The sequence below is a fragment of the Punica granatum genome, chromosome 4 (assembly GCF_007655135.1).
Source record: "Punica granatum isolate Tunisia-2019 chromosome 4, ASM765513v2, whole genome shotgun sequence".
NCBI classification, from domain to species: Eukaryota; Viridiplantae; Streptophyta; class Magnoliopsida; order Myrtales; family Lythraceae; genus Punica; species Punica granatum.
Window position 1 is genome coordinate 7,261,460 of NC_045130.1, and position 27,074 is coordinate 7,288,533.

The 27,074-nt window shown below is 35.6% G+C and overlaps 2 protein-coding genes across 3 annotated transcripts; one reads left to right on the forward strand and one right to left on the reverse strand.

The window, feature by feature from the left end:
* Window positions 1–2,467: 2,467 nt before the first annotated feature.
* On the forward strand, window positions 2,468–10,951 carry LOC116203829 (protein translocase subunit SECA2, chloroplastic). Its single transcript, XM_031535774.1, has 33 exons — window positions 2,468–2,844; window positions 2,982–3,116; window positions 3,372–3,441; window positions 3,551–3,615; window positions 3,713–3,833; window positions 3,960–4,051; window positions 4,167–4,232; window positions 4,551–4,615; window positions 4,688–4,775; window positions 5,012–5,077; window positions 5,203–5,318; window positions 5,505–5,595; window positions 5,825–5,908; window positions 6,000–6,092; window positions 6,201–6,296; window positions 6,403–6,488; window positions 6,821–6,899; window positions 7,008–7,121; window positions 7,288–7,383; window positions 7,477–7,537; window positions 7,683–7,972; window positions 8,109–8,164; window positions 8,314–8,431; window positions 8,535–8,615; window positions 8,696–8,775; window positions 8,965–9,019; window positions 9,121–9,190; window positions 9,278–9,467; window positions 9,569–9,692; window positions 9,803–9,877; window positions 9,965–10,134; window positions 10,349–10,407; window positions 10,606–10,951. The coding sequence occupies exons 1-31, from the start codon at window positions 2,659–2,661 to the stop codon at window positions 10,127–10,129; spliced, it is 3,174 nt and encodes a 1,057-aa protein (XP_031391634.1). The 5' UTR covers window positions 2,468–2,658; the 3' UTR covers window positions 10,130–10,134; window positions 10,349–10,407; window positions 10,606–10,951.
* On the reverse strand, window positions 10,658–13,817 carry LOC116203832 (amino-acid permease BAT1 homolog). Of its 2 annotated transcripts, none has more exons than XM_031535780.1 (7): window positions 13,602–13,817; window positions 12,999–13,178; window positions 12,762–12,881; window positions 12,409–12,600; window positions 11,935–12,240; window positions 11,607–11,789; window positions 10,658–11,458 (listed from the first exon to the last, which is right to left on the reverse strand). In XM_031535780.1, the coding sequence occupies exons 1-7, from the start codon at window positions 13,710–13,712 to the stop codon at window positions 10,961–10,963; spliced, it is 1,590 nt and encodes a 529-aa protein (XP_031391640.1). In that variant the 5' UTR covers window positions 13,713–13,817; the 3' UTR covers window positions 10,658–10,960. The 2 variants fall into 2 exon arrangements, with proteins under 2 accessions (XP_031391640.1, XP_031391641.1); XM_031535781.1 differs by having other exon boundaries at window positions 12,999–13,135; window positions 13,602–13,731.
* Between the last annotated feature and the right edge of the window lie 13,257 nt (window positions 13,818–27,074).

Below are 27,074 nucleotides of genomic sequence, written 5' to 3' on the forward strand. Positions count from 1 at the left end.
ATTTTCAATAAAAATGAGAGAAAGATCAAAGTATAAATTGAATCAATTCATTTGTATCTAGAGCGAGATATAGTTTCGAAAGCTCGCGTCTAATTGTAGACGTATATAAATAGGCTCATATTGATGTGTGTGATAATTCATATTTCATACAAAATATTGATAAAATATAATCTTTTTTTTTGTGAACAAATCTGATTTGTTTCTTGAAAAGAAAATATAATATATATATATATATATCCATCTATAAATATTATCTAATCTATTTTTAAAATAGATATCTAAAAAAATATATAATTCATATATACTTTTTTATACTATCACTAAAGGTTGTCAACGGAACTATATATTAACATATTTTATATTATGTATGAATATATACTAATATACATACTTATTTTGATGTTAATATTTATTTTAAAAAATTCGAGATTATTAAATAATATCTATACTTATAATAAAATATTCTCATTTATTCCAAATACATTATATTATATAGATTATCAAAATTAAAGAAATCAAGAAAGATTTTATGATGAAATATCTTTAAAATATTTTTTAGTAAAATTAATTCATAAAATAAAAAAATCAAAATATCTAGAAATTTCCATATATATCTATAAAACATTATATAATATATTTTTAAATAATAGATATCTATAAATTAATATAATACATATATATTTTTTCTTATTATATATACTAAAAGTTATCCACGTAACCATATATTAATATATTTATATTATGTATGAATATATAATAATATATACTTATTTTGATATTAATATTTATGTTATGAAATATTACTTTATATTTTAAAAAATTCAAGATTATTAAATAATACATAGATTAACAAAATGAAAAAAAATCACCTTTTATGATGAGCTATCTTTTAAAAAATATTTTTTGTTAAAAAAATGCCAAAATTTTAAAAACTTAAAAAGTTCCATTTAGAAAATTCATATTGCATTCAATGGAGATCACCGTATTATCCAAAAGATTTTATGATATTTTTTATTTTATTAAATGGAATGTTATTTCAGAAGATTTTGTTGCTAAATTTATAATTGAGTATAATTTTAAAAACTCAAAATCAAGAAAATTTCATTTAGAAATGGAGTGTTCTAAGACAATTTGGGATGAAATATTAATTTTCACATCAAAAAATTCAAGAATATTAAATAATATATAAATTATAAAAATTAAAAGATTATTAAATAATATACAAATTATAAAAATTAAAATATTATTAAATAATATACAAATTATAAAAATTAAAGATATCAAGAAATCAGCTTTTATAATGAGATATATTTTAAGAAATAATTTTTATTAAAAATAATTTCAAAAATTTAAAACCTAGAAAGTATTTAAAAAATTCATATTGTCTTTAATTGGATATCGCCGTAGTACCCAAAATATTTTATGGTATTTTCAGTTTTTTCAAATGGAATATTATTTCATAAGATTTTGTTACTAATTTTATAATCAAAGGTAATTTAAAATTCTTAAAAACTCAAAAAATCAAAAAAATCTAGTCAAATAGGGAGCTCTGAGATCATCTGGCCGAGCTCACCTCATATCTTGGTTATATATATATATATATATATATATGTAGATTATATGGTCAGATTTTTTTTGTCTCTGTCAAATTGTACTTCACTAAATATTGCTGCAAAAACGACGATAACATAAGCACATTCCAATGGACTAGAATTATTAAAATTTATGTGGCGATATCCTAGTGGAAATTAATTTTAGCTGTTTATATGGGCTTGCTGAAAAAGATACATGATTTGCCCGAAAGAGGAAGTTATTACAGTTGAGGGAAAACTATACCTTTAATCCTATACCTTTCCCTACTTTTCTATTTTTGTCCTCTTTCTATATTTTTTTGTATTTTGGTTCATTACCTTTATTAATTTTTATGTTTTGATCCTTTATTAACTTTTTCGGTTAATTATGATGAGCTGTAAATTTTGGTGGTCCACGTCAGAATATATTATTGAACCAAATCGAGCCATATTATTTAACCGAGCCAACTCAACGAGTTATTTTTCTGATTTTAGATCTTTTTTTTTTACCACAGTCATAGTCACCCCTCTCCCTCTTGACGATGAAGGTTCTTGTCTCTGGATTTTTTAGGTCTAAAGAAGAAGAAGCAAAATAGCATATTTAGGTTTAATTCATCCACAAATTAACCGGTATAAACAAATAATTTCCATTTTCCAAAAAGAGATGCAATCTGCCATGTGGCAATTTATTTTGACATGGACTCCATATTTCTTTTGACAACTCAGCATATTTAAAGGTGAAAGTTACACAAGAATAAGGACAAAAAAAATACTTAAACGTACAGAATTAAAACAGAAAAGACACTAAAAGTAAAGGATGAAAATAGAAAAAAAAAAATTAGAGACAAAAACAGATAACGGTTAAAATTACCGTTCACTTACAGTTAAAAGAGATGAAACCATTGTCCGGAGACAGAGAGAGAGAGAGAGAGTTTGCCGTGTCGGTTTTCTTCCCGCCATTGAAACGAGTCGGCTCTAATTACTCGGTACGACTCAGTGGGAGGACACGAGAGCTGAATGATTAGTGCAAAGGTCTCTCCTTTTTAGCACCAAGCTCCATCAAAAACCAATCACAGAAGCTTACGGAATGGCTGCTGTCCGTACTGTTCATGCTCCTCAGCTTCTGGTTCCGAGCCCATCCACCGAGCGGTCTCCCTTACTACTACGTCTAAAACCCGCATCCGCTTTTCCCTCGCCTTCGCCGCTTTCGCTGCGTCCATTCAGAATCAGACGGCGACGTTTTGCTCGGACGCCTGTCGCTGCTTCTGTAAAGGTACTGGGTTCTTCTTCTCCTCCTCGTCCTTCACAAGAGTGCAGAGCAGCTATTTGTGGAAATGTCTCTCTGGACCACTGGACCTTCATTGCTGTTTTTTTGTTTTCCCTGCTTGATTTTTTTTTTTTTTATGATAGGAGAACTGGTGTCGTCTGACTAAGGCTTGGAATGATTTAACGAGCTTAAATCACTGGGTCGTGAAGGATTATTATCGGCTTGTGGACTCGGTGAACTCGATCGAGCCTCGGGTGCAGAGACTTTCTGATGAGCAGGTTCTCATGTTTCGGGTTCTTAAGTCTCTCGAGTGAATTGCACGCTGATATGAAACCGTCCCATCTTATTGAAGTTCTAGATGACCTTTGCTCATCTATAGCTTAATTTAAAACCTGAAAGTAATAGCTTGAGCTAGTAAATGGAGGCATGGGTTATTATCAATTTTTTATTCTACTTTTGTTAAACTATAATTAACTATATCATGGTTATCCTGCCTCTGCTTAAGTGGTGTTTGGTGTCTGATTTATTTCTAGTTGGCCGCAAAAACATTGGAGTTCAGACGAAGGTTGAGACAGGGGGAAACACTTGCTGATATTGAAAGCGGTAGGAGATGTCATTTGATGTTCTCTTAGTGATTTGTCTTAAAAGATTGCATATTATGCACTTTGTTCTCGGTCAAGGCATTGCTTGTAAGGATCACTATCCTTTACAGAGGCATTTGCTGTTGTTCGTGAAGCTGCCAAAAGGAAGCTTGGCATGCGGCATTTTGATGTTCAGGTCTCTCTCTCTCTCTCACTCACACACACACACACACGTGCACGAACACACACACTCACAAACTGACCCTCAGTTTTCTGATCAACATCGATGATAGATTATTGGTGGGGCAGTGCTTCATGATGGGTCTATTGCTGAGATGAAAACAGGCGAGGGGAAGACATTAGTTTCGACTCTTGCAGCCTATCTTAATGCTCTTACAGGTGAAGGTGTACACGGTATGTCTTCTCAAAGTTAGTTTGACACTGTACCTGCTGCTGTCATCATGATTTTTTATTGTAAAGTCAAAAGATGAATCTTGAAAGAACTCCATGCTGATGATGTTTCTGTTCACTTCTATATAGTGGTAACTGTGAATGATTACCTAGCTCAACGTGATGCTGAGTGGATGGGCCGTGTTCATCGTTTTTTGGGCCTTTCAGTAGGTTTAATTCAGGTAATTTTCTACAGATTGCTTAATTATTTGAGCAGAGTGGGGTTGATGCAGGAGATTATGCCCATCAATCTGAATTATTTGGTTTTCAGTTCTTCCGCTTTGATTGCATCTGCAGAGAGGAATGAAACCTGAAGAGAGGAGATACAATTATCAACGTGATATAACATATACCAACAATTCAGTGAGTGACCTCTTCTCTACTTTACCTAAATTATATATCAGATTGTCCATGGAACTTCTAAGGTGGCCTACCTGTTGATGCTGATGGGAAGCACTTCTCTTCTCTTGCATATGTAGAGATAATTTATTAAAAAGCATTAATACTGTCTTCCTGAACTCTACAGCTTCCTTGAATCATCAACAGAAAGCAATTAAGATAAACTTCCGGATTCACTAATGGCATGCTCTCCATTTTTTAAAACATGAAACATTGCTATTAACCTATGCATATACTTTTCTCAACTCTTTTTACTAATGATTTAGCTACTAATTTTTTCAGGAACTTGGTTTTGATTATTTACGAGATAACCTTGCCAGAAATAGTGGGCAACTTGTTATGAGATGGTAAATCGGATTAAATTACTATAATTAAAACATATATATGTACTGTCCTTATCAGAGTTACTTGTTAAACAGGCCAAAGCCATTCCATTTTGCGATAGTAGATGAAGTCGATTCTGTTCTCATTGACGAAGGAAGAAATCCTCTGTTAATAAGTGGCGAGGTAATATCAGCATTTTACTAATTCGACAAGCTTACTGTTCTTATATCATTTGATGTAGTCACTATAACTGAGGATGCACCGCCAATCTAAGTTTTAGGTTTGTCATGGAGATTGGAATGGGGCATAACTGGAGTAGCATAAATGCTTAAATTTGTGCCTTTCTGCATGCAATTGTATCTCGCTTTCTTTTCATTTTTGTATGTTCTCCAAATAATATGGTTCTTCCTGTCTTTAAGGCTAGTGAAGATGCTGCACGATACCCAGTTGCCGCTAAGGTAGCTGAGCTACTTATACGGGGAATTGTAAGTCTTTCTGTTGCCTTTGTTTCAATATAAAATGGAGGTTTTTCTGTTTTAAATATAAATATTTATAGCTATTAGGGAAAAGATCCTGAAAGTTTCTGGTTTCATATATGATTTTCTGACAGCATTATAATGTGGAGCTTAAAGATAATTCAGTGGAGCTGACAGAAGAAGGAATTGCACTTGCAGAATGCGCTCTCCAGACGAAGGACCTGTGGGATGAGAAGGACCCCTGGGCTAGGTTCAAAAATAAACTTCTATTTTTTACTCGTTCAGTCTCTCTTTATAGAAACTAAGATTTGATGTTAGATTTAACAAAAAGCCATATATCCTGGAACGATTTTTGTGCAACTTGCCAGGCTGCCCATTATTTTTTATGATGTCTCTTTCATTCTCTGCTTACAAGTTTCTTTTGAATTGTCGACAGATTTGTGATGAATGCTTTGAAGGCTAAAGAGTTTTATCGGCGCGATGTTCAATATATAGTTCGAAATGGGAAGGCTCTAATAATCAATGAGGTAATTATATTTTAACTCTTGCATATCAGTTGAAAGCAATTCTTTACTATATTCTCTCCAGTTGTTCTACTCATGGACATGCCTACTGTTAGTATTTGGGAGATAGTCTTTACATATGCTTGTTAATTTTCTGTCCTTTTTTGTGGAAATATTTATGCACCATAATGCAAATAATTAATCTTTTCAAATAAAGAAAGCGAGATGAGATTACTCAAAGAAATTGATGCAGCTGACTGGAAGAGTTGAAGAGAAGAGGAGATGGTCTGATGGCATTCATCAGGCTGTAGAGGCTAAAGAAGGCCTAAAAATTCAGGTTTGCCTTATGTATCATTTTCAAATTTGTCGATGTAGACCAGAAAGCTTAACTTGGCAATCCATTCTTATTATTTTTTGACATGCCTTAGGCTGATTCAGTTGTTGTGGCGCAAATTACATATCAATCATTATTTAAGCTCTACCCCAAGCTGTCTGGAATGACTGGAACGGCGAAAACAGAAGTGTGCATGCTTTCTTCTCTTTGAACTAATTTTGGCATTTTCCAAATAGTGTTGACATGTCTTGGCATTTCCTTAAGTTCTAATGAATCTTCTGTTCTATTGCTGCAGGAGAAAGAATTTCTGAAAATGTTTCAGACGCCAGTCATTGAAGTTCCAACAAATCTACCAAATATTCGCAAGGATCTACCAATCCAAGCTTTTGCTGTAGGATAACTAATGTGCATAACCTTAGTTTTATTTTAGTTGTTGAACTATTTAGAATTTGAAGTTTTTATTCCCTGACTGATGCCTACGTGGATTGTGCTTCTAGACCGCTCGGGGAAAGTGGGAGTATGTTCGTCAAGAGGTGGAATACATGTTTAGGCAAGGTCGCCCTGTTCTGGTAGGCACAACCAGGTAAATGTTCCATGCTTCCTTTAGATGACCAAGTCTAAGAGCATAAGTGGTATATATTGCTATATCCTAATCTAGGACCATCTCAAACGGGTTGTCTTGACAATCCTTTAAACCCAGCAAAACTTATATAGAATATGTGCCGTAAACATGGACTACAGAGTCGATCAACCATTTAATTGTTAAATGTGTAATTAGTCATTCATAAAGGGTTAAAAATTACAGTGAAAATGGCAGGGTTAAGGCATCAACAGACCTAAAATATAGACTACCTGATGGCTCTATCCAGCTGTTGGGTCATCTAAGACATTTGCTTTACTATTATTTTGGTGCAGCGTCGAGAATTCCGAACATTTGTCTGACTTGCTGAAAGACTGGAAAATTCCTCATAATGTCTTGAATGCAAGGCCCAAGGTATCGTGGAGTTTGACATATTCACAATGGCTAGCCATGACACATTGATCAAATGATGGAGAAACTCTTACTGTCGATAACTATTCTTTCCTGCTGTTGATTTATTAGTATGCAGCTAGGGAGGCTGAGATTGTGGGGCAAGCTGGGCGAAAGTTTGCTGTTACTATCTCTACAAATATGGCTGGCAGGGGCACTGACATAATCCTAGGAGGAAACCCAAAAGTAAGATTTTTTTTCCCTTCTTGCAAAACTGAAATATTAGTCCTATTATGGTTGTTCATCTTCAAAAAGAATGTTGTTGATCAGCACCTCATTTAACATTCTTGGGTCACTTTTTTAAATTCAGTATTAAGTCTATTTCATCTCTCTCTTCGAAAAATATCTTCAGATGCTTGCTAGAGAAATTATAGAGGATAGTTTGCTTTCTTTTCTGACACAAGAATTACCGGATTTCGAAGCTGATGGTGAGAGGATATCAGAGAAGGTAGGACAGTCTACTCTTTTAAGGTTTTTGACAAAGATCATCTGCGATTTATTAGATGCTGAAGTATTTATCCTGGTCTGATTGACATTATAGGTTTCAAAGATAAAGGTCGGACCCTCATCATTGGCATTACTAGCAAAGGCAGCCTTAATGGGTTGGTGCCCTTTTCCCATCAATCATGTTTCTCCTATGATCATTACTTCTGTCAAGAGCACACTAAACAGTGCAAAGAAAACATACATCCTTTTTAGTTTTGTGAGATTGACTCATATTAATAATAAATAAATGTTGAATTCCAGCCAAATATGTGCGGAAAAGTGAGGGCAAGTACTGGACATATAAAGAGGCGAAGACCATTGTCTTGGAGTCCGTGGAGATGAGCCAGTCACTTGATCAGAAGGAGCTAGAGAAGCTTGCCAATGAAGAAGCCGAGACTTACCCACTTGGCCCAACTGTAGCATTGGCTTATATATCAGTACTGAAGGACTGTGAAGTGCACTGTTTCAATGAGGGGTGTGAAGTTAAGAGGCTTGGAGGACTTCATGTCATTGGGACATCTCTGCATGAGTCCCGCAGAATAGATAACCAGGTGAAGATCCTTTTAAAAGTTGGCTTTCTTGCAGTGTACCTTTGTACCACATGGTTATGTATTTGTTATAATCATGTTGACATCAGCTGGAAAGCTTGTCGGTTTCTTCTCGTGTAATGAGTTTCTTTATCCATAGCTTCGTGGCAGAGCAGGGAGGCAAGGGGATCCTGGGTCAACTCGATTTATGGTCAGGTAGAATCCAGCCTAATATTGATTAAGCTGACTGGTGACAAACATTGAACTATATCAGAAGTAGATTCTCGTGAAAGCCTAAAATTGTGTCAAAACTCTTGCAAGACTATAATCATGTCAAAACTCTACTCAATCCATTGCTGTAACAGCTTGCAGGATGAAATGTTTCAAAAGTTCAATTTCGACACCGAATGGGCTGTCAGACTAATATCAAGAATTACCAATGATGAGACCATACCAATTGAAGGTGATGCCATTGTGAAACAGGTCTTGGAAATCTCATCTCCCATCACAACTTTCAATAATCTTAAATCAAGTTTCCTTTTCCTCCTTGTTCTTTTACCACTGACCTGAATTCTTTTTATTTTAGCTCCTGTCTTTGCAAGTTAATGCAGAGAAGTACTTCTTCAGCGTAAGAAAGAGCTTGGTTGAATTTGATGAAGTATTGGAGGTAGGTATCATGTAATGCTGACAAGAACACTAAATTCTCCTTTCTTAATAATCAATTTTTTAATTTGCTTCGACTTTCAGGTGCAAAGAAAGCATGTCTACAACCTTCGGCAATTAATGCTAATGGGCGATAGTGAAAGTTGTTCCCAGCACATATTTCTGTGAGTTATTCACTTTCGGTAACTTCATTTTTCTCTGCTCTTATTCATACAGATAGTTACATTTTCTTCACATTTTTCATTGTCGTCTTTATCAGGATGTATGTTCATGTTAAAAATTTGGCTAGCTTTCATGTTCGTGTTAATATAGGTCATAACTTCACTTAGAGTATGAAAATATGCTTCTCGCAGGTACATGCAAGCAGTGGTAGATGAAATAGTCATTGGAAACGCTAATCCAGTGAAGGTATTTCTTGCTTCCAGAAAATTAAGAAAGGAAACACTTTTGTCGACAACTTCCTTTTTCTTTTGTTTTTTGCATCAACGGTCACATCTTTATTTTTTCAGCACCCAAGTACGTGGATCTTGGGTAAGCTCTTGAAGGAATTTGTTGCAATAACTGGAGAGTTGTTGGATGGTAAGTTCTTTGCGAACGGATTATCATTTTTCCTGTGCTTCTTCTAGTTTAATCTCCTTCAATCTATTTACTAGTGGAGCTTTCCAGGATCATTTGCTGAGATTAGTGAGGATGTTTTACTGAACTCACTTCTTGAACTCCAAGAGCTCAGCTCAATAGATATCAATAACTTCTGCCTTCCAAATTTGCCAAAACCTCCGAATACTTTCAGAGGTATTCATAGGAAGAGTTCTTCATTGAAACGGTGGTTGGCCATTTCCTCGGACGATTTGACCAAGTGAGCACAACTTAAGACAGGATTTTTTATGGGGCTCCATCTTTTCATATTTTGATATTTCACAGTGTATGGAACTTTGATAAAACTTCCTCATTGCACAGGAATGGAAAGTATAGGTCCATGACTAACTTACTCAGGAAGTACCTTGGGGATTATCTTATCGCGTCATACTTGGCTGTTATCCAAGAATCAGGACACGATGATGCCTATGTTAAAGAAATTGAGGTATGCTATTATCTGTTCTCTTTTAATTTGTTCTTAATTACAGTATGTGAAAAATTAGTGAACACAAGGAGCAATTGGAACTTCTCTAACAATTACTAATCCCAATGCAGAGGGTAGTTCTTGTGGAGACTCTCGACTGTTTCTGGAGGGACCATCTTGTGAACATGAACAGGCTTAGTTCTGCGGTATCACAAACAGTTCTTGACTTATTTTTTTTCCGTTTCTTTCTTATCATCAATATCAATAGATCTTGCGATGGAATTCCTCTGCAGGTGAATGTAAGGAGTTTTGGGCATAGGAATCCTCTCGAAGAGTACAAAATCGACGGTTGCAGATTCTTCATCTCGATGCTTAGCGCAACTCGAAGGCTTACTGTAGAATCACTCACGCGGTATTGGTCATCTCCAGTGGAGGCAGAGGAGATTTATGTTTCATAACACTGGTATCCTCTTCGCTTTGAATTCTCTCCCCTCTATTACTAGTGTCTGTCTTTACTCGGTGATTCCAAATATTTCTCACTGTTCCAGACTTCCAGTATGGTTCTATTCTGGAGGCTCAAAAAGCGTCTTTTTGTTTTTCTTTTTTCATTTTTTTTATATATTTAACCACACTTTCCAAGTTTAATTGATAATTAATAGACGTCGAATGGTTTTCAGGATTTTTTTGTCCCAGGCATAATTCATCCCAAGAGATGGAAAGTTTTGCCTTTGATGAGGTTTGTTACTGAACCATAATATATATAGTTGATGTTTGTTCCTTTATTCTTCTGCTAGTAAATGAATTTCCACCCATAGATTGCACGGACGAACCAACTTTACGCTATGATACGGAACTTTGTATCTCTGCCTCTACCACCGGAGGAGTCTTTGCTAATCCTGTTATAGCTAAAATCAGTCTTTTCTGGTGTATTCAGAGTGTGTAGCAACTTTTGTTGGCGCGTGCTTTTGAAGAACCGAATACAGATATTTCTCATGGAAATGCATTAGCAGAACATGTTCTTGCAGAAAGTGAGTCGATCAATCACATCTTTAGGAGCCAGAAGATTTGGACCTTAACCCGTTCTCAGGTTCAAAGGAATGTATATCCAAAACCTCCTGTACATGGTTGAACCTGATTGTTGAATATTTTCGCCATTAGAAAAAATTTACCCGACAGCTCTTTCATCACTCAGATTTTACCTGAAACCTGAAAACTGGTGGGTTACCCATGTATTTCAACTATATCAACTATATAATTCGATGCAGGAGTAACTGAGGGAACTTTTGTTGTTACAAGTTTGGGAACTGGTTTTGCACGTCGATGTTCCTCACCGGTCCCTTGAACCATTTCCTAGCATCCAATACCCACCAGAGCATAACAATTGTCAAAACTCCGCCAAGTGCAACGGGGGCGTAGTTGAAAGTCTTCCACTTGATGGGGTAAGAAATTGGCAAAAGAAAAGCCGAGCAAGTGTAGCAGATCCACAGGAAGGCCACCAAGCAGACGGGCCTCCTCGCCCGGCCGAGATAGAACGGGCCCGGGTTGAAGTCCTCCTCGGCCATCACCAGCCTCGCAAAGATAGGCACCGCGTACCCCCCCACCCACCCGATAGTGCTTATCGAGATGATTGCAGTGAAGACCACGTCAAGCTTCAGGATTGGCAGCCCGAGGAGGATGGCAATGGCCGCACTGAGCCAGACAGCATTCACGGGGACTCTGCGCTTGGGGTGCAGTCTCCTCCAGACCGGCGAGAACGGGATCCCGTTGTCCCTAGACAGTGCATAGACCTGCCAAGGGTGAGATTAGTGGGATCCATTCAAAGTTGTTAGGCTCATCGTAAACTCGAGCTTTTGATGTGCTATAACAGCACAGATCGGGATTTGATCGAGCCTGAGCATATCGAACTAGCTAGGGAGGAATATCGAGGGAGCTTACAACTCTTGCCGCACTTGTAGTAACGGAAAGACCACAGAAGAAGAAGGACCCCCAAATGATGCAGAGGAAAACAACGGCCCCCGCGGAATTATGGTACCTTCCGTGGAATGCGTCATATATTATTTGCGCTGGAACGAGGGCTCCCCCGGTCTCGTTACTTTCATCATAAAGATACCCGAAATCCTGAAATCGGAATCATTATCATGATAAATAACGTCGAAAAAATAATCATACAGTCGATCACGAGAGATTCTACTCTGAATTCTGCATGCTTAGAAAAGTTATATTTACTATCAGATGACAGATATACGTGGTCATGAGTACTTACTCGGATGCTGAAAGTGAGGGCGAGATTGTAGGCCCAGCCGAAGACTGAGATGATTCCGATGCTTGCGAGGATCGCAACCGGCCCGGTCTTGTCGGCGCCCTTCGTCTCCTCTGTTAGATGGGCTGCTGCGTCGTATCCATACAGGCAATAGTTGCTGAGGAGCACCGATAAGATAACTGCATAGGGTATGCTGCTGATGCCGGTCGACTCGGGGGCCATCTCGAAGTGCGTGAAGACGAAGGAAGCTGGTTGCGTTGTCTGCGCCACCAGCGGTAACCCTATTATCACCACCAGCCCACCAATGACCTGCATGATGTGCATGGACAAACTTCAGACTCATTTCCATTGGAGTATGGTTGAAACAGATAGCCGCGACCGTATTAAAATACATCCGAGTACGTGCTGAATATATGTTCAAACGTTTACTAAATATAACGATCTTATCATGAAGACGAGATTAGAGGTGGTGCAGACCTGCCACCAAATCGAAATGATGCCTAAGAAGGCAATGACCCGGAGGGCGAAGGTGTTGAGGACTGCCCATACGATGGTCAGGCCGACGTACATACAGAAAAACACACTCCTCGGAGCGAAGTAGCCTCCCCCTTTGTTAGTTCCAGTCGCGAGTAGAATTATCATCTGCAATGTCTGTGACCCTGAATATGCCTACAGACATTGAAGCCATTTTCGGCACCTCGTCAGAGACTCAGAGCATATACTTAGGATTTAGGAAAGGGGGGAAAACAGAGATCCAAGATTAGCAGTCAAGCCTATATTTGAACAGAAGAGGAAAGTCAGGGGGGAGGATTTTAATAAACAAAAAGTACCTGGGCACTAATTCCAGAAATGACGCCGATAGTTTCGAGCCAAGCACAGGACCATGAGGCGAATGGGCCCCACCTGGGCCCGGCCAAATGGGCCGCCCAAAAGTATAGAGAACCCGTGGTCTGTCGAAAGCACATTCCGCTTACAAGTCAGTCGGGTTACATTTCCGAGTCGTGCAAAATTGTCAACATGCGAGATAATGTTACATATAGGGAATGTGCGTGGAATCGACTACGTACAGGGAAGGAGGAGCAGATCTCGGACATGGCGATCCCGACGAACCAGGTGAAGAAGGCGACGACGACCCAGCCCCATAGTAAGGGGGCCGGGCCAGCGTAAAGCAGGCTGGGCCCATAAAGAGGCGTCCCTGTAAACACTGCCATGCTCGAGAACGTTATTGCCAGTGTCTTGAACATTGTCTGCATATTAATTAGATATATTGAGCAAGCCATCAAACAGACGATAGCGCATAGCACAAACATACTTAGGACCCTCATCCTCCTTGTCCGCAGCCCGAAAAGAAACATAGGGAGATCGAATAGTTGTTCGTATCTCGATACGCCTATTAATGCAAGCAAATATGCGGTGGATCCCCTATGCATGCAGTTAGAGTTAGGTATATTTCGTCATCCCAATAGCATATTCGGTTAATGATTTTTGAGTATGAATTGACCGTGTCTTATGTCGTATGCGTGTTACGTAATAAAGACGGTTTGATCTCTAGATAGTGGAAGAGTTATAGCGCATGTACTGGCCTATTTGCAGCGCAAATGACTTTCTGCAGCAGACTATTGATCGAGCAAATATTGTGATACCCATCCCGAGTTAAACCGAGAACGTACCATGTCCCTTCTGAGTTCCTGCTTGTACCCGAGCTCGTTGAGACGCTTCTCCCCTGAATCCATGGTGGAAACTCGGTTCTGATAACTGGGAACACGACTCTCCTCCCCCATGCTTATGCGATCAACCCATATTTTCGCAACTTCTGTCCTAATTACTTTATAGGGGAAGGGAGCTGCTGAGTATACATTAAAATATGAATGCCCATTCAAACAAAATGTCTAAGAAGCTCATCCTTTAATGAATTTTCAACAGAGAAATTTGAGCACTGGCAAGGCATTATAATACAATTTTCCAGAGGAGTAGTGATGGGGTGTATTGTTGACCAGAAGTCCTATTGGTCATCAAAGATACGAAAATATCAGCTCCAATTATTGCATTTTTTTTTGTTGACTCACCTCTCCATATATCAAAAAAAAAAAAAAGATCATACCACATGGATTATCCTTTTAATTTACCTTTCAATCAAAAGAAATATATGGATTATCATTTTGTTCCAATAAAGTTGACGTTAGGATAACGAGATCCAATGCAGGAATACTCTATATATATTATGGTGCAGGGTACTATATATATATATATATGAGTGCAACTACAGTGATCCTCAGATCACTGGGACTGCCCTTTCCCGCGTCGGATGCTCGTGGAGCCCATGAGTATTATGGTATCCGACGGTGAGGCGACGCTGTGTCACCCTCATTCGGGATCATATTATAATTTTCTATAGATATATATATATATATATATATATATATTGTCAAGGGCGGTGAAGTCTCGAATTAGAGTTCACGACCTTTAGCATTTGTCAGTATCTGCAAAAGTCAAATTTTGAAGGGCGGCCGGCAGGGGGAAAAGAAAGTCTGAACGTAGACGTTATAGACCGTGGACGTTTGAATCTTCTTCCTGCTTTTTGGAGTAGATGAAGGTTGAAAGTTGAAAAAAGCCCGCGGTCAAGCCGCATTTTTGTTTCAGTCAATTTCTATCTTTCAATTTCTTTTTTTTGGTAAGTAGTATAATTTTCGTTGAGCAAAAATTATATGTGTACGAGAGTTCATTCATCCAAGATACAAATTTGAAGGAACTATAACCTCAAACTTTAAGCTATAAAATATTTAGATAGCTTAAACCGTACATTTGTAATTGATAACAATTTCATCTTCAAAAGCTACGGAGCACTAGATCCGCTACGCTTGTTGATTTCTTCTCAAATATTCTCGAGTTCATTTCGTTTCATATTATGTGGATGTATATGGTCTAGAAGAGTTTCTGTACAGTAGCATCAAGTGACATGTCCTTCAAATTTGAAACCCATTGAAGTTCAAGTTCCCAATCAGTTGGTCGTCCAATATGATCCACTCGGCATAATATTCCCCCAGTAATCTTGCACCCAAAGAATAGATGATTCATCGTTTCCTTATAGTCGCTGTAAAACTCACGCTGAGAGGTCGAAATGGACAGTTCCATTTAAACATTCTATCCTTAGTGCTTCTATCTTTCAATTTGAGATGTGCTGTTGACACATTTGATCATGGGATGTTATAAGCCCTTACAATGGTTGGATATAACTTATCAGAGAAATGGTTGGATATATACTAAGAGTATAGTCGAAGGAAATTTCAATTCCATTTTGATTTTTTTTTTGGTTGAATAATTCCATTTCGATGATTACCGTCTTCACGAACTGGACACATGCATGAAAACATATTTGGAGCTTTTGTTTATATATACAGGAACTTGTACAAAAATTTGACATATAACCAGCAAATAATAGAATGTCTCGCGAAAGAGCGGTCATTTAATTATAGTAAACTGTTTATCGAAAAGCCTCCGTTCACTCTCTGTTTTTTTCTTTTAATTTTTTTAAAAATTTTTATGGCCTTACTAAGCAGCAAATTTACGTTTCTTTTTTGCTAATAAAAATTTAGGCTTCTAGTTCACCAAAAAAAAAATTATAGTGACATTTAACGACACAACTGCTATAAATGTATATATACATACATAAATATATATATGTGTCTGTGTGCATATATTATAAAATTAAATGATAAAAGTCGATCATGCTTGTACACTTTATCAGCAAAATGAAAATGGGGAAAAACAAAATGAAAAAAGAAAGCTAACTTTTATAAAAAGTCTTATCCAAAAAGCTTTTATACATATATATATATATATATATATAAAGTAATAAGAAGAATAGGAAGGAAGAAGGCTAAATAACAAACTACACCATCACCAATGAGAACAAATAAGAGGGAAGGTCCCGATTTGCAAATTTGTTTGCAATAGTAGTAATCTAATTATAGACTTATGGATTTGTGGTATTCCTTCGATACCTCATTGGAGTCATGGTGACGTGTCCAGACCCTCAGGTCCTAGTGTAGTCATAGCTTAAGTCGGATATTTTGCAGTGAAGTTTGGGCTCATATGGTTACGCCTTGTGGAGGTTGTTACGCCGATCGATCGTTTGACCTCTTGTACCATTAAAAAAAAATTATAGCATCGACTCCTATAAAAAGGATAATACAATTTCAAATTTCGGAAAGTGTAATTGTTGGAAAAGGAAGTAACTTTAAATATTTCACCCGAAATTGCGGCGAGTAATATATCCCTTAATTTTTATTGTCCAAAAATATAATGTTGCACCATTTTGGGCCTCCAATGAGCACGGGAAGATGAAAAGCCCGGCCCATAACCACTGATGAGCCTCCTTGAAAATGGGCTTTTGGGTGTCCGTGGTGTCATAATTTTGGGCCTCAGAGAAAGCCTTCTAAGATTTTCAGCCTAGCATCTTCTGGGCCTTCATACATATTATGAAGCCCATTATTATAAATAATGGGCCTAGTGAGGATATATCGTGTACTAATTACATTTAGCTCTGCATGAGTTAAATTATTGCATTGAGAATAACATAATAACGTTCCTTAGCTAAGTTGTGGGTCCACCTTTTGGATCATAAACGAGAGCGGTCGAAAAAACATGCCTTTACGTACGTATACATACATTAGATCACATCAAACAAATCAAATCGTCGGCGATGATCAAACCTGAAACGGTTGGATCAATAAGGTAGGCTCTTTGATGTAGTTAGTGATATAAACGTAGGATTTTTTTGGTCCGACATGAGGAACCCGACCAACTTGTTCCGACCCGATTCGAATACGGAACCTGATTCGAATTCAAACCCGACTCTCTCTCACGTGTATTGATGGGGTGTTGACCACTATTACTCTCCTATTAAGAGTGTAGACTAATGGGTGTTCAAGATAGAGGTTACACAAATTGATTTCTGTAACTCCTTGCCATAATCTCTTGGCCATTAATCCATGATTAATGGGTCAGTTGGCAGACAATATATGCGGCCATTTACACTGTGCGAGGGCCGTGTGTGCATTAGAGAGATTTTGGAAAGTGTAAAACCAGGGTGAGAGAGTTTTGAGTGGTGCGGGTGACCGTGCTCCTATTAGCAAGAGTTCATGTGAGAGGGTACTTGTGCTGTGGATTGTATTTGGTTCTCGCTCGATACGCAGTGAGGATCCACCACCAGAGCTTTGTTTGATTTCGTTCGTGTAGGCGGCCCATTACGTGATCAATCCCGTGTTTTTCTTGGGATTGACTCAATACTTTACTCGAGGTAATTCGAATTCTTATCAGGTTATTTTATATTAGTGTGGGTTGTATTTCCCAACAATAAACAAAAATATACTTATACTATTGCAAATTAATACATCTTGACGTATACAAAGATGAATACATCTATAATATAAGATTGTGATTACAAATCTGAAGAGTCGCAATGTCACATCAGAAAGCTTTGATTAAACCTACCAAATAGAAGTATGCAGACAAAACTATTGAAGCTGATGAAAAATGTGAAGAGATTAAATATTCGTTGACTTTTTAGGAAATATATATAAATATTTGTGTATATATATTATATATATGCATGAGAACTTTTTGATAATGACTGGTTATTTTCTTTACCAATTGAATGGAGGGATTATGTCGAACTCCTGAACTAAAATATAAATTAAATTTGATGAGAAAGCCATATCTTTAATTATTTGATTATAATAACCACACATATATTTTTTTAGGATGTATAAACTCGCAAAATTACTATAAATAAAAGTTTCAAGTTTTCAACCATTTTATATATATATATATATATATATATGAAAATATCAACGATCTATAGCATAGGGTCAATGAATGTTGTGCCACACAATTATAGCTTTCTTCTTCCTCGATAGGAAGAAGCATGTTTATTTATGGAGAATTCTTTACTTCTTAAAAAAAAGAGTTAAATACACTTTGTCCCTTGACCTACGAGAAAAATTTGAGTTTGCCCCCTAACCTTCAAATTTTTGCAGAACACCTCCTGCCCTTATCGGAAAATAAGAAAGATGCTCCCTCAACCAATTTCTGATCAAAATTCCGGCCAAAAAAGAGCACATGCCACTCACATGTCAAAATAAAAGGGTAAAATTGTCTCCATAAATTAATTACCTAGAAAAAAATAGAAAAACATCTGAACCAAAGGAAGAAGAAGGGGCATCAATCCCCTGCCTGCACCTTCTCCCCCGACGAGCAAAGAAGCAGGGGATGGGTCACTGCAGCAGGAGATGGTGCAGGCTTCTTTGCACCATGAAAGTAATACGAGCAGACTGAATGAGTTAAGGGTGGTCGTAATACGAGTTTGTATAATAATCCTTTTTAACCCGCAATCTGAACAAGCAGTTAAGGTACGTAGCAAGCCGTGAACTAAAGTGGACCGGAATTTCCTCTAACCATGCAAGTGAAAATGCGAGAACGAGTCGAGTATAGCCACTGATTTATGAATTAAAGGCGCTTCACTTCTCCCTCTCTTTCTCTGTCCCCCTCCTCCTTCCTCTTCCTTGAGGAGTTCCCCTTATCCCGTCAATTAAACACTTTGCTGCTCCTATTGTGTCTTCATCAGCTCCGACAATCCGATGTCCGTTCCTCTCTTTTACCTCGCCCCCAATCTCTCCGTCTCCAAGCTCTGCTTAAGTACTCAATCTTTATCCATCCCTATGGCTACTTTTTTTCCGCTTCACATGGACATGGTCTGTTCTTCTACTCAACTCTTCCTTTTCACTCGCACGCACGATGACCTTCGGGGAGCAAAACTCCCTCCACCAGTCCTTCCACCTCCTCGACCAAGCCCTCGATTCTGGCATCAACTGCTTCGATTCTGCTGAGATGTCTGTCAAACTCCCTTTCCCTTTCCCTCCCTCCCTCACCCTATCATCTCATTACGTTTTGTTTTTACTTCTTCGGCATCTTTGCTCGTCGGCGAGAAGGATGGGTCGCTATAACCGGAGATGGTGCAGGCTTCTTTGCTCGTCGGGGGAGAAGGCGCGGGTGGGGGATCGATGCCCCTTTCTTCTCCCTCTAGTTCAGTTGCTTTCTATTTTTTTCTAGGTAATTAATTTATGAAGACAATTTTATCATTTTATTTTGACGTGTGAGTGGCATGTGCTCTTTTTTTGCTGAAATTTTAATTGGAAATTGGTTGAGGGGACATCTTGTTTATTTTCCGGTAAAGTTGGGAGGTGTTCCGCAAAAGTTTAAAGGATAGGAGGCAAACCCAAACTCTCCTAAGGGGGGCAAAGTGCATTAAACTCTAAAAAAAATTCAAAAGGTTGAAAATTGAAAAAAAAAATGTGTTTACTTATAAAGAAATAAAAAAAAATTAAGAAAATTTTCTTCTCCACTATTCATATTTATATATGAATTAGAAAAAAAAAATTTAGTTCTCTACTTTTCCCTTAATTAACTGTTTTCATTTCTATCTTCTAATTTATAACTTTCTTTTTTCATTTGCTTTTCTATTTATAAATTGATTTCTTTAAATGATGATTATCTCTAATATTTTACTCTAACATTATCACAATTTTTTCCCCAAATCTCTTTTTTCCAATTTAAATTTAAATTTGGTTCTTATTAGTTCATCATAGCCAAACTCGCTTGAAGATTTTATTGACTTTTGTCATTGCAAAGGTGAGTTTATGTATTAATAACTATAATAGCAACTTATCATACATATATATTGCTTTATTTCAAATGGAAAAATCGAGTTATATTGTTATTTACATGATTTAGGTTAAAATTTACTATGTATAAAATTACTACCTGTTAAAAGTATTTCTCAATTGTTCTCAGAGCAAAAAAAAAATTTAACTTAATATTAGTAAACACGTTTTTATACTTCTTTTGAGGAGAAATAAATTTAGAAAAGAAGTATAAAAATAGAAATGAAAATGAAAAATCAATTCTCTAAAATTAAACATGTTCTAAAAAATTCCATCCAATTCATGAAGAGCATACAACATGTTATTGTGTATATATCATCATCTTATGGGAAATTATAAGGTCAAATGATATTATAGAGAGACTTTTAGAATTCTCTTTTTATCAATTATTATTAAACTAATTACGTGGTTCCAAAAATCCAAAACTTAAAGACAAACTAATTATGTACATGGAATGATTTACAAATGCTTAATATTTCAACTGTAAACATATTCTAAAATATGAATATTATATATGATCTTATAAATAAAAGTTGCCACTAAGAAAATTCATACTATTTTTCATCTGAAAGATCAAAAGATCTTAGAGCAGAATATTTATCATACATTCTGAGCTTCACTATCCCGTAAAAAATTGCTAGAAAACATCATTCGCATAGCCCGCTGTGTGGAAAAATTCAACTACTATAAATACGTAAATGTAACACTTAATTGAGAGATAAGAATGGATGTGCCATGCGCATACATTATCAGTGCTCATAGTAAGAAATAATATTACCGACTCATATACAACACTATTTACATACTTTCTAACGAGTATATATATATAATATGAGGCGAAAATTTTATGTTCCTTTGTGTACATTATGCACATTTGACTGGCATGGTCGTAAATCCATTGATCGGTATTATAAATTCTAATCACGTATGAAGTGTCAAGCCTTGCGATTAGTGTTTTTTTTTAGTTTGTTTTTTAATTTTTGCAGAAAGACATGTATATTATAATGTGCGATATATGAGGGACACGCATGCATGTTAATACAAGAAACATTGTGTACCCGTTTTATGTGGTAGTTATCTCTTCTAACTAAAAAGTAGTCTCCATCATTATACAATTTAAATAATTAATTAATTTATATTATCTAAGCAACTGAAAGTCTGAAGATCATTTAAAAAAAAACCGAGATTATTGGTCAAACCCCTTCATTATATATATATAGTATAGCTTCTGTTTCAAGTAATTGATCAATTTTATATAACGGAATCATATATATATTATTTCAGACACTAATACACCACACAAATATAATACGCACTTTTATATATCTTGACATGATTTTTCCTTTCTTTCCGTTAATAATATGACATGATTGTCTCTTGATAAAGCAAAAGAACTAATAACTATATAAATATGCACCAAATTTAGCATAAGATGCCATGTTGGATCTACCACAATCATAGGCAAGTTATTATGGTGAATTTTAAAGTTCGAACGAGGGACTACTGAGGCTTTTGATGATCTTCCTCTTACACACACACACACACACACACCTTGCGGTTATGATATGAATAATAATTATACCGATTAATGTTTATCTTCCCTTTCTTTTCCTCGGAGACTTTGCTTGCTACCTATACAGTATACACCATGGCATTGAGCCATCGATGTCAATCCTAGCTAATTGCCTTCCATGACATTATATAGATTTAGGGACATAATATTATTGCTTTGTTTGTATTCATCATACATGCATGTATACAATTACTGGGGACGTGTATGCTCTATTAAGTTGTTATATATAATGTATACATTCAAATCTGACGAGCTTAACCAGTCAGGGTACGTTACCTCTGCAATGACCTTTTTGAGTATTCCAAGAACCGATTGAATGTGTCAACGTAAGAGGTGGCCATGCTATATTTGTTGACCACGTTTAATATTTGGAGCGCCATGCTCGATATATATGAAGGGGGAAGAAATTTTCTTTGCCATTAATTAAATTGGTGGATTCTAGAATTAGTATCCTCCTTTTTAAATGTAAATACAGGTTATACAATCTATACTATATATAAAAATTTGAGATGTTTTTTCAATTTTTATTATTCCAAAAACACCATTGTATCCTCGAGATTTTTTCTCGTATCTTTTCGGCTCGTGACTTCTGATCGCACACTATTACTATATATATAATTCTTTCTCTTTATCGCACATTTTTGACATTTCATTGCCTCCCACCAGTCTCAACCGAGTTAGCCATTCACAACATGTTCGTTTGTCCTATTTTTTTTGCACCGGATTATAGTTTCAAAATTTTACATTATACGTTCGTTTTCAGCATTCGTTGTCTCACCATACTCTACATTCTCCGCTCATCGTTGTGTTTGGCTCACTGTGATGTAATAAATAGAAAATCCCAAACATGCCGAAATGACTTATGAATAAACCTAAATAAAATTTGATGAGAATTTCTTTACGTAGTTGGTAGGAACAAATAGAACCTTTTTTTTTCGGTAATCTGATGCTAAGAACTTTAAATATTATATGCAAAAGTATGATATCCTCTACGTTTTTTTCTCCAAATTTCTTTCTAAAATACACTCGTCCTTTTATTTTGCCTTTCTATCTTATAGTTTAGTGACTCATGACCTTTCAATAAGTATCATTTTCAAATTCTGGTCATAATTTATTTACTGTTTCATCTCCAAATTAACCCACATTCCATGCATCATATATAATTAATATATGTATATATATTTGAATAAGAGAGATTTGATTAAAGAATGATTCAAGACAGCGATAACCATAAACCACAAACCCCACAAGGTCATATGGTACAGGCATCCTAGACCACATTTATCTGTTCTTGTCGACAAATGTTGTGTGACTTGCAGACAAAATCTATAATTACTCATCAGAGTCTCATCATCACCATGTGAAAGAAAGAAGGGAAGAGAAGTTAAATTAAATTGAAGTTCTTGATAAGAAAGGAATTTAAAATATTTATCATCCAAGCTATATACACTATATGCATGCATGCATGCATGAACTTACACTCTTATTTCACTTCCTTCAAGGCCTCTCACATCTTCAACTATATATAAATTTATAAATATATACATGCATATATGTGTATATGTAATATGCGTCTTGAGGGGATGAATCCTCCTTCAATTCGTTGCCTTTCATAACATATAATTAGAATCGAGAAGGTTTTGTTACTTTTATTTAATTATAATTTAAGCTTGTTGAATGTATCTCGAGAATGGGTCGTTATGCATGTTTCGTATCAGGATTGATGTGTTGGGTAAAAATGGATTTACAATGAGTTTGGAATGAGGTGCTATAATGAATGTATAAGTTGTAGTCTATAGGTTATTATTTGGTCATGACCCTTTTACGTGGATTATTGTATACTAATTAAAACCTACGAAAGCCCTACAATAATGATAATAACACAAATTCTCATAGAAAGTAATAAGGCAAAACGCATCATTAAGACTTTGTTCGTAACTTTAATTTGTTTTAAATTATAGTCACAATCTTTTCCATCTCGACAATTTTGTACGTGTCTAATTGTGTAGGTTTTCAAATATGGTTAGCCATGCTTAGCTTCGCTTTTGCATTTGAGAATCCATTAATATCAAATATAAACTTAACGAAATATATATATACATATATGTTCTCTCTCATTTACATGAGAAATATTTTGCCATGAAAAAAGTGAAAAGTGATGCTCTCAAGTCTCATCATACATAAGTCTTGTTCAGAGATTCTGAATTAATTTGAAAGTTTGCATGAAAATGTAAATACGATAGTTGAGAGAGGTCCATGAGGTGACCATGAATATCAACTTGGTATAGTTCGTGTGATTATTGAGCCTCCTTCAGTTCATAGATATTGAAAGTAAATATTAATCAAGCATATTGAGACTAGATATAGGTATGGCATCGGGAGAGATATCATATGGGTACGGTAGATTATTATTTATAATGGTTGAATTGTACCTTCTATGCCCATTTTAAAATTAAGCATTAATAGTTGTGCAATATGTGTATGTGACTCTGCATGTATACTTTTTCTTCAACAAGTTGGTTTGACCTCTGACCAAGGAACCCATGTTCTGTTCAACATATGTTGACAACTTCCTATAATTAATCATGCTTAGGCTGGCTTCGCCCAAAAAAAAAAGGAAAAGAGTTGTTAATTCTTTTCAGTGTGCACCCTGCTCTTCGAAAATTCACTGAATCCGAAGTAATTCAATTCGAGCCGCGTCAACCCACTAAGATGGCCCACTAAAAGGTAAATCTCTCACAACGTGAAATTTCTCCATTCACAATATTCGAACCCGAGACATTATTTAAAATGAATCAACGTCGAACCACTTGAATTGATCCACATTAATAAAGCTTAATTTATCTTAAAGAAAACAAGCTTAGTTTATTTGATCCTTTAATGATCATCAACGGTCACATTTGATCTTCGGTTATGTCTCAACATTAGGGAAAGGGAATGATTAGCTTTGGTTTTTCATTAATTAATTTATTGAGCAGATTATTATGTCAACGGGCTTATTAAACATTGGTAAGTACATGTCATTATTATAACAAATTATTATACCATTAAAAAAAAGATTGCGCACTCTCTCTCTCTCATTATATGGGAGGGAAGCAACGTGGCCTTAAGAGAACATCGAAGCAGCTGGCGACACTTATTTACGGAGAAGTACAGTCTCAATTATTGATATAAAAATAATATATTCTTTATAGTATTTAAAAATTATCATTTAATTCTTTTATTGTTATAAATGAGACTCTTACACCTAATAAGAGATATGATGCACTATTCTGATTAAAATCGAACCAAACCTCTTGGTTTTAATTAGATTAAGGAATAAGGTAACCGTACATTGAACCTTATATTTCACCTATTCAATTTTCTATTTAATTTTATTGTGCTTTTATAGAAGAAGTTGCTTTCAAACGTGCAAACCTATATCTATTTAGTCTTTTCACCCAAAAAAACTGATAAAAAAATTATTATTGTAATTGTCACTGTCATCATCATAATCTATAAAAAGAGCATATATATATGACAATGTGTCCTCAAATTACCTATTACCTTTAGGAGGTCAGAGAGTTATGCAAGTCATTAATAATAATTTATCTACGAAATATTATAATATTAGTAATTAAATTAATTGAGCAGAAATAGTTTCTATAAATGACCAGAATAAAGAATTATATTTAATTATGTGCACGTCAAATCCAAGAATCTGATGAGTCAATTAGTGATAAATGCTCAGCCAAATTAATGTTTCGGGAAATATCAATCATTGGAATTAAGGTGGTATTTGGTAAATTGAGTGCTTAAAAGTTAAGTACTTAATTAGTTAAGGGATGAAATTTATAGGAGGTGGAGAGGAATAATGAGGATGAGAAAATTTTGTGAGGAGTGAATAGCATATAGCACCAAAATTACTTATTTCATTAAGTTAAAATTTTTAACTTATTTCATTAAGTGATTTTTCAATTAATGATTAAGTATTTTAGACCCTCATTTTTTATCTTTTTCTATTTCTTCTATTCACTTTTCTTTATAATTAACTTATAACTAATTTTTCGACACTTAGTTAATTAAATTGAAATAAATATACTCTAAATGTACGTATATATCTGTATATATGACTGTGCATTCACGCAGTACAGCAAGGACGGAGAGAAATATGGTTGAAATTTGATCTGATTTGTAATCTCAAGGTGGTGCGCATAATATACAAACATATACTTGTATAATTGTGTATATATAAGTGTCGAGAGAAATTATCTCACGCGGAAAATTAAAGAGAAATTTACGGATTTCTAAGAAATTGGATTTCACAGCCTATTAGCATGAATTTTTTGGATGGAGATGGGTCTAATATCTTATAGACCTAGTAAAATTTTACATGGTATCAGAATTTGTTATGTTTCCGTAAGCACGTGTGTGGACTTACACATCATGTTTGTGGCACGTGAGGACAGGTGTTGAGACTTAAGAATGAGTTAAGTTTCATCGGGTACCACAATTTATCAGCTCATGTGAAATTCCGCTAGGTTTATTTCCGATGTGGGACTTAACTCATTCTTAACTCTCAACATCCATCTTCACGTGGCAAATTATGATCTATCACATGCCACGTGCCCTTAAACCTTGGGCCTGATGTGAAGCGGGTGGGTTGAGGCAAAAATCAGAATAATATCAGAAACCGAACTGCATGTGTCATGCTTGTGAACAGCATAAGCAATGAGGTTACAGATCATATATATGTATATATCTCCCTAAAAAGGAAAATGACAATCCAATTCTTATAATTTTTTTCGGTGGCTATCAAATTCTTAGAATTAGATTAGCCTCCCATGTGGGAATAATTAAGCTGATATATATATATATATATATACAGGTGTATATGTTGGTGTTCTGTCTGCACATAGAAGTATTTATAAATAGTAAATACGCGTCTTCTATATAGATGATGTATATTGTGTGTACATATATAAATAAATATATATATATATATGTCTGTTGCTTAATTATTTCTGGCGTTATTTTTATTTTTTACTACGCTATAATCGATAAACTATAGGCTTTTATCTTCTGCGTTGATCTTATTCAAACCGTTGCATGAACTTCCAGGACAAACGGTCGCACTATCTGCAGAGTTCACGAGACTTTTTGAATAAGGTAATATGGACATTATATATGTATATAAAACAGTTCGAAGGATGCAACAACTGATGTTGATAATTAATCTGAGAGACGATGGAAGGGGATGTATTGATTAATTGTGAAGGTGAATGAAGGCCGAAATTTCTTTCCAGAGAGTTGACAAAAGTATTAACATTAATTATATATTAAACAATTTTTATTGGTTTAAATTAAAGAAAATGGGGACAAAGTCATCAAGGCGTGGAGCTTTTGCATTTCTTAACCCACAAACCGTGCCTACAAATCTGAGTACCTTCCCAGTTATAATAATTGATTAATCAAATGGAATTATTATTATTATAATTGTAAAAGAGGAAGCCGATCACTTTAGATAGAGAGAATTCCATATGTCTAAACGCGTTGGGGGCTACAACTTACTAGACATTGGGGCCTCGTCGATCAGCAATTATTACGATATAGTCGGCAGAGATTTGGACACCAAGCAATCATCACGTCGTCTTAATAATAATGATGATGACAATAAAAAATACTAAATAAATGGAATTTCATATTCCGAAATGATCATCTCATTATGTAATTTTTTTTTAATTTAAAATATTCTATCTCAATCCGAATTTTTTTTTTCCGATCAATTAATTAATATGTTCTTGTAGGACATTTCCGCGTGATCTAATTGAGTTCATCCTGTTGGGAAACATTAGTTGGTTTCCCAATGT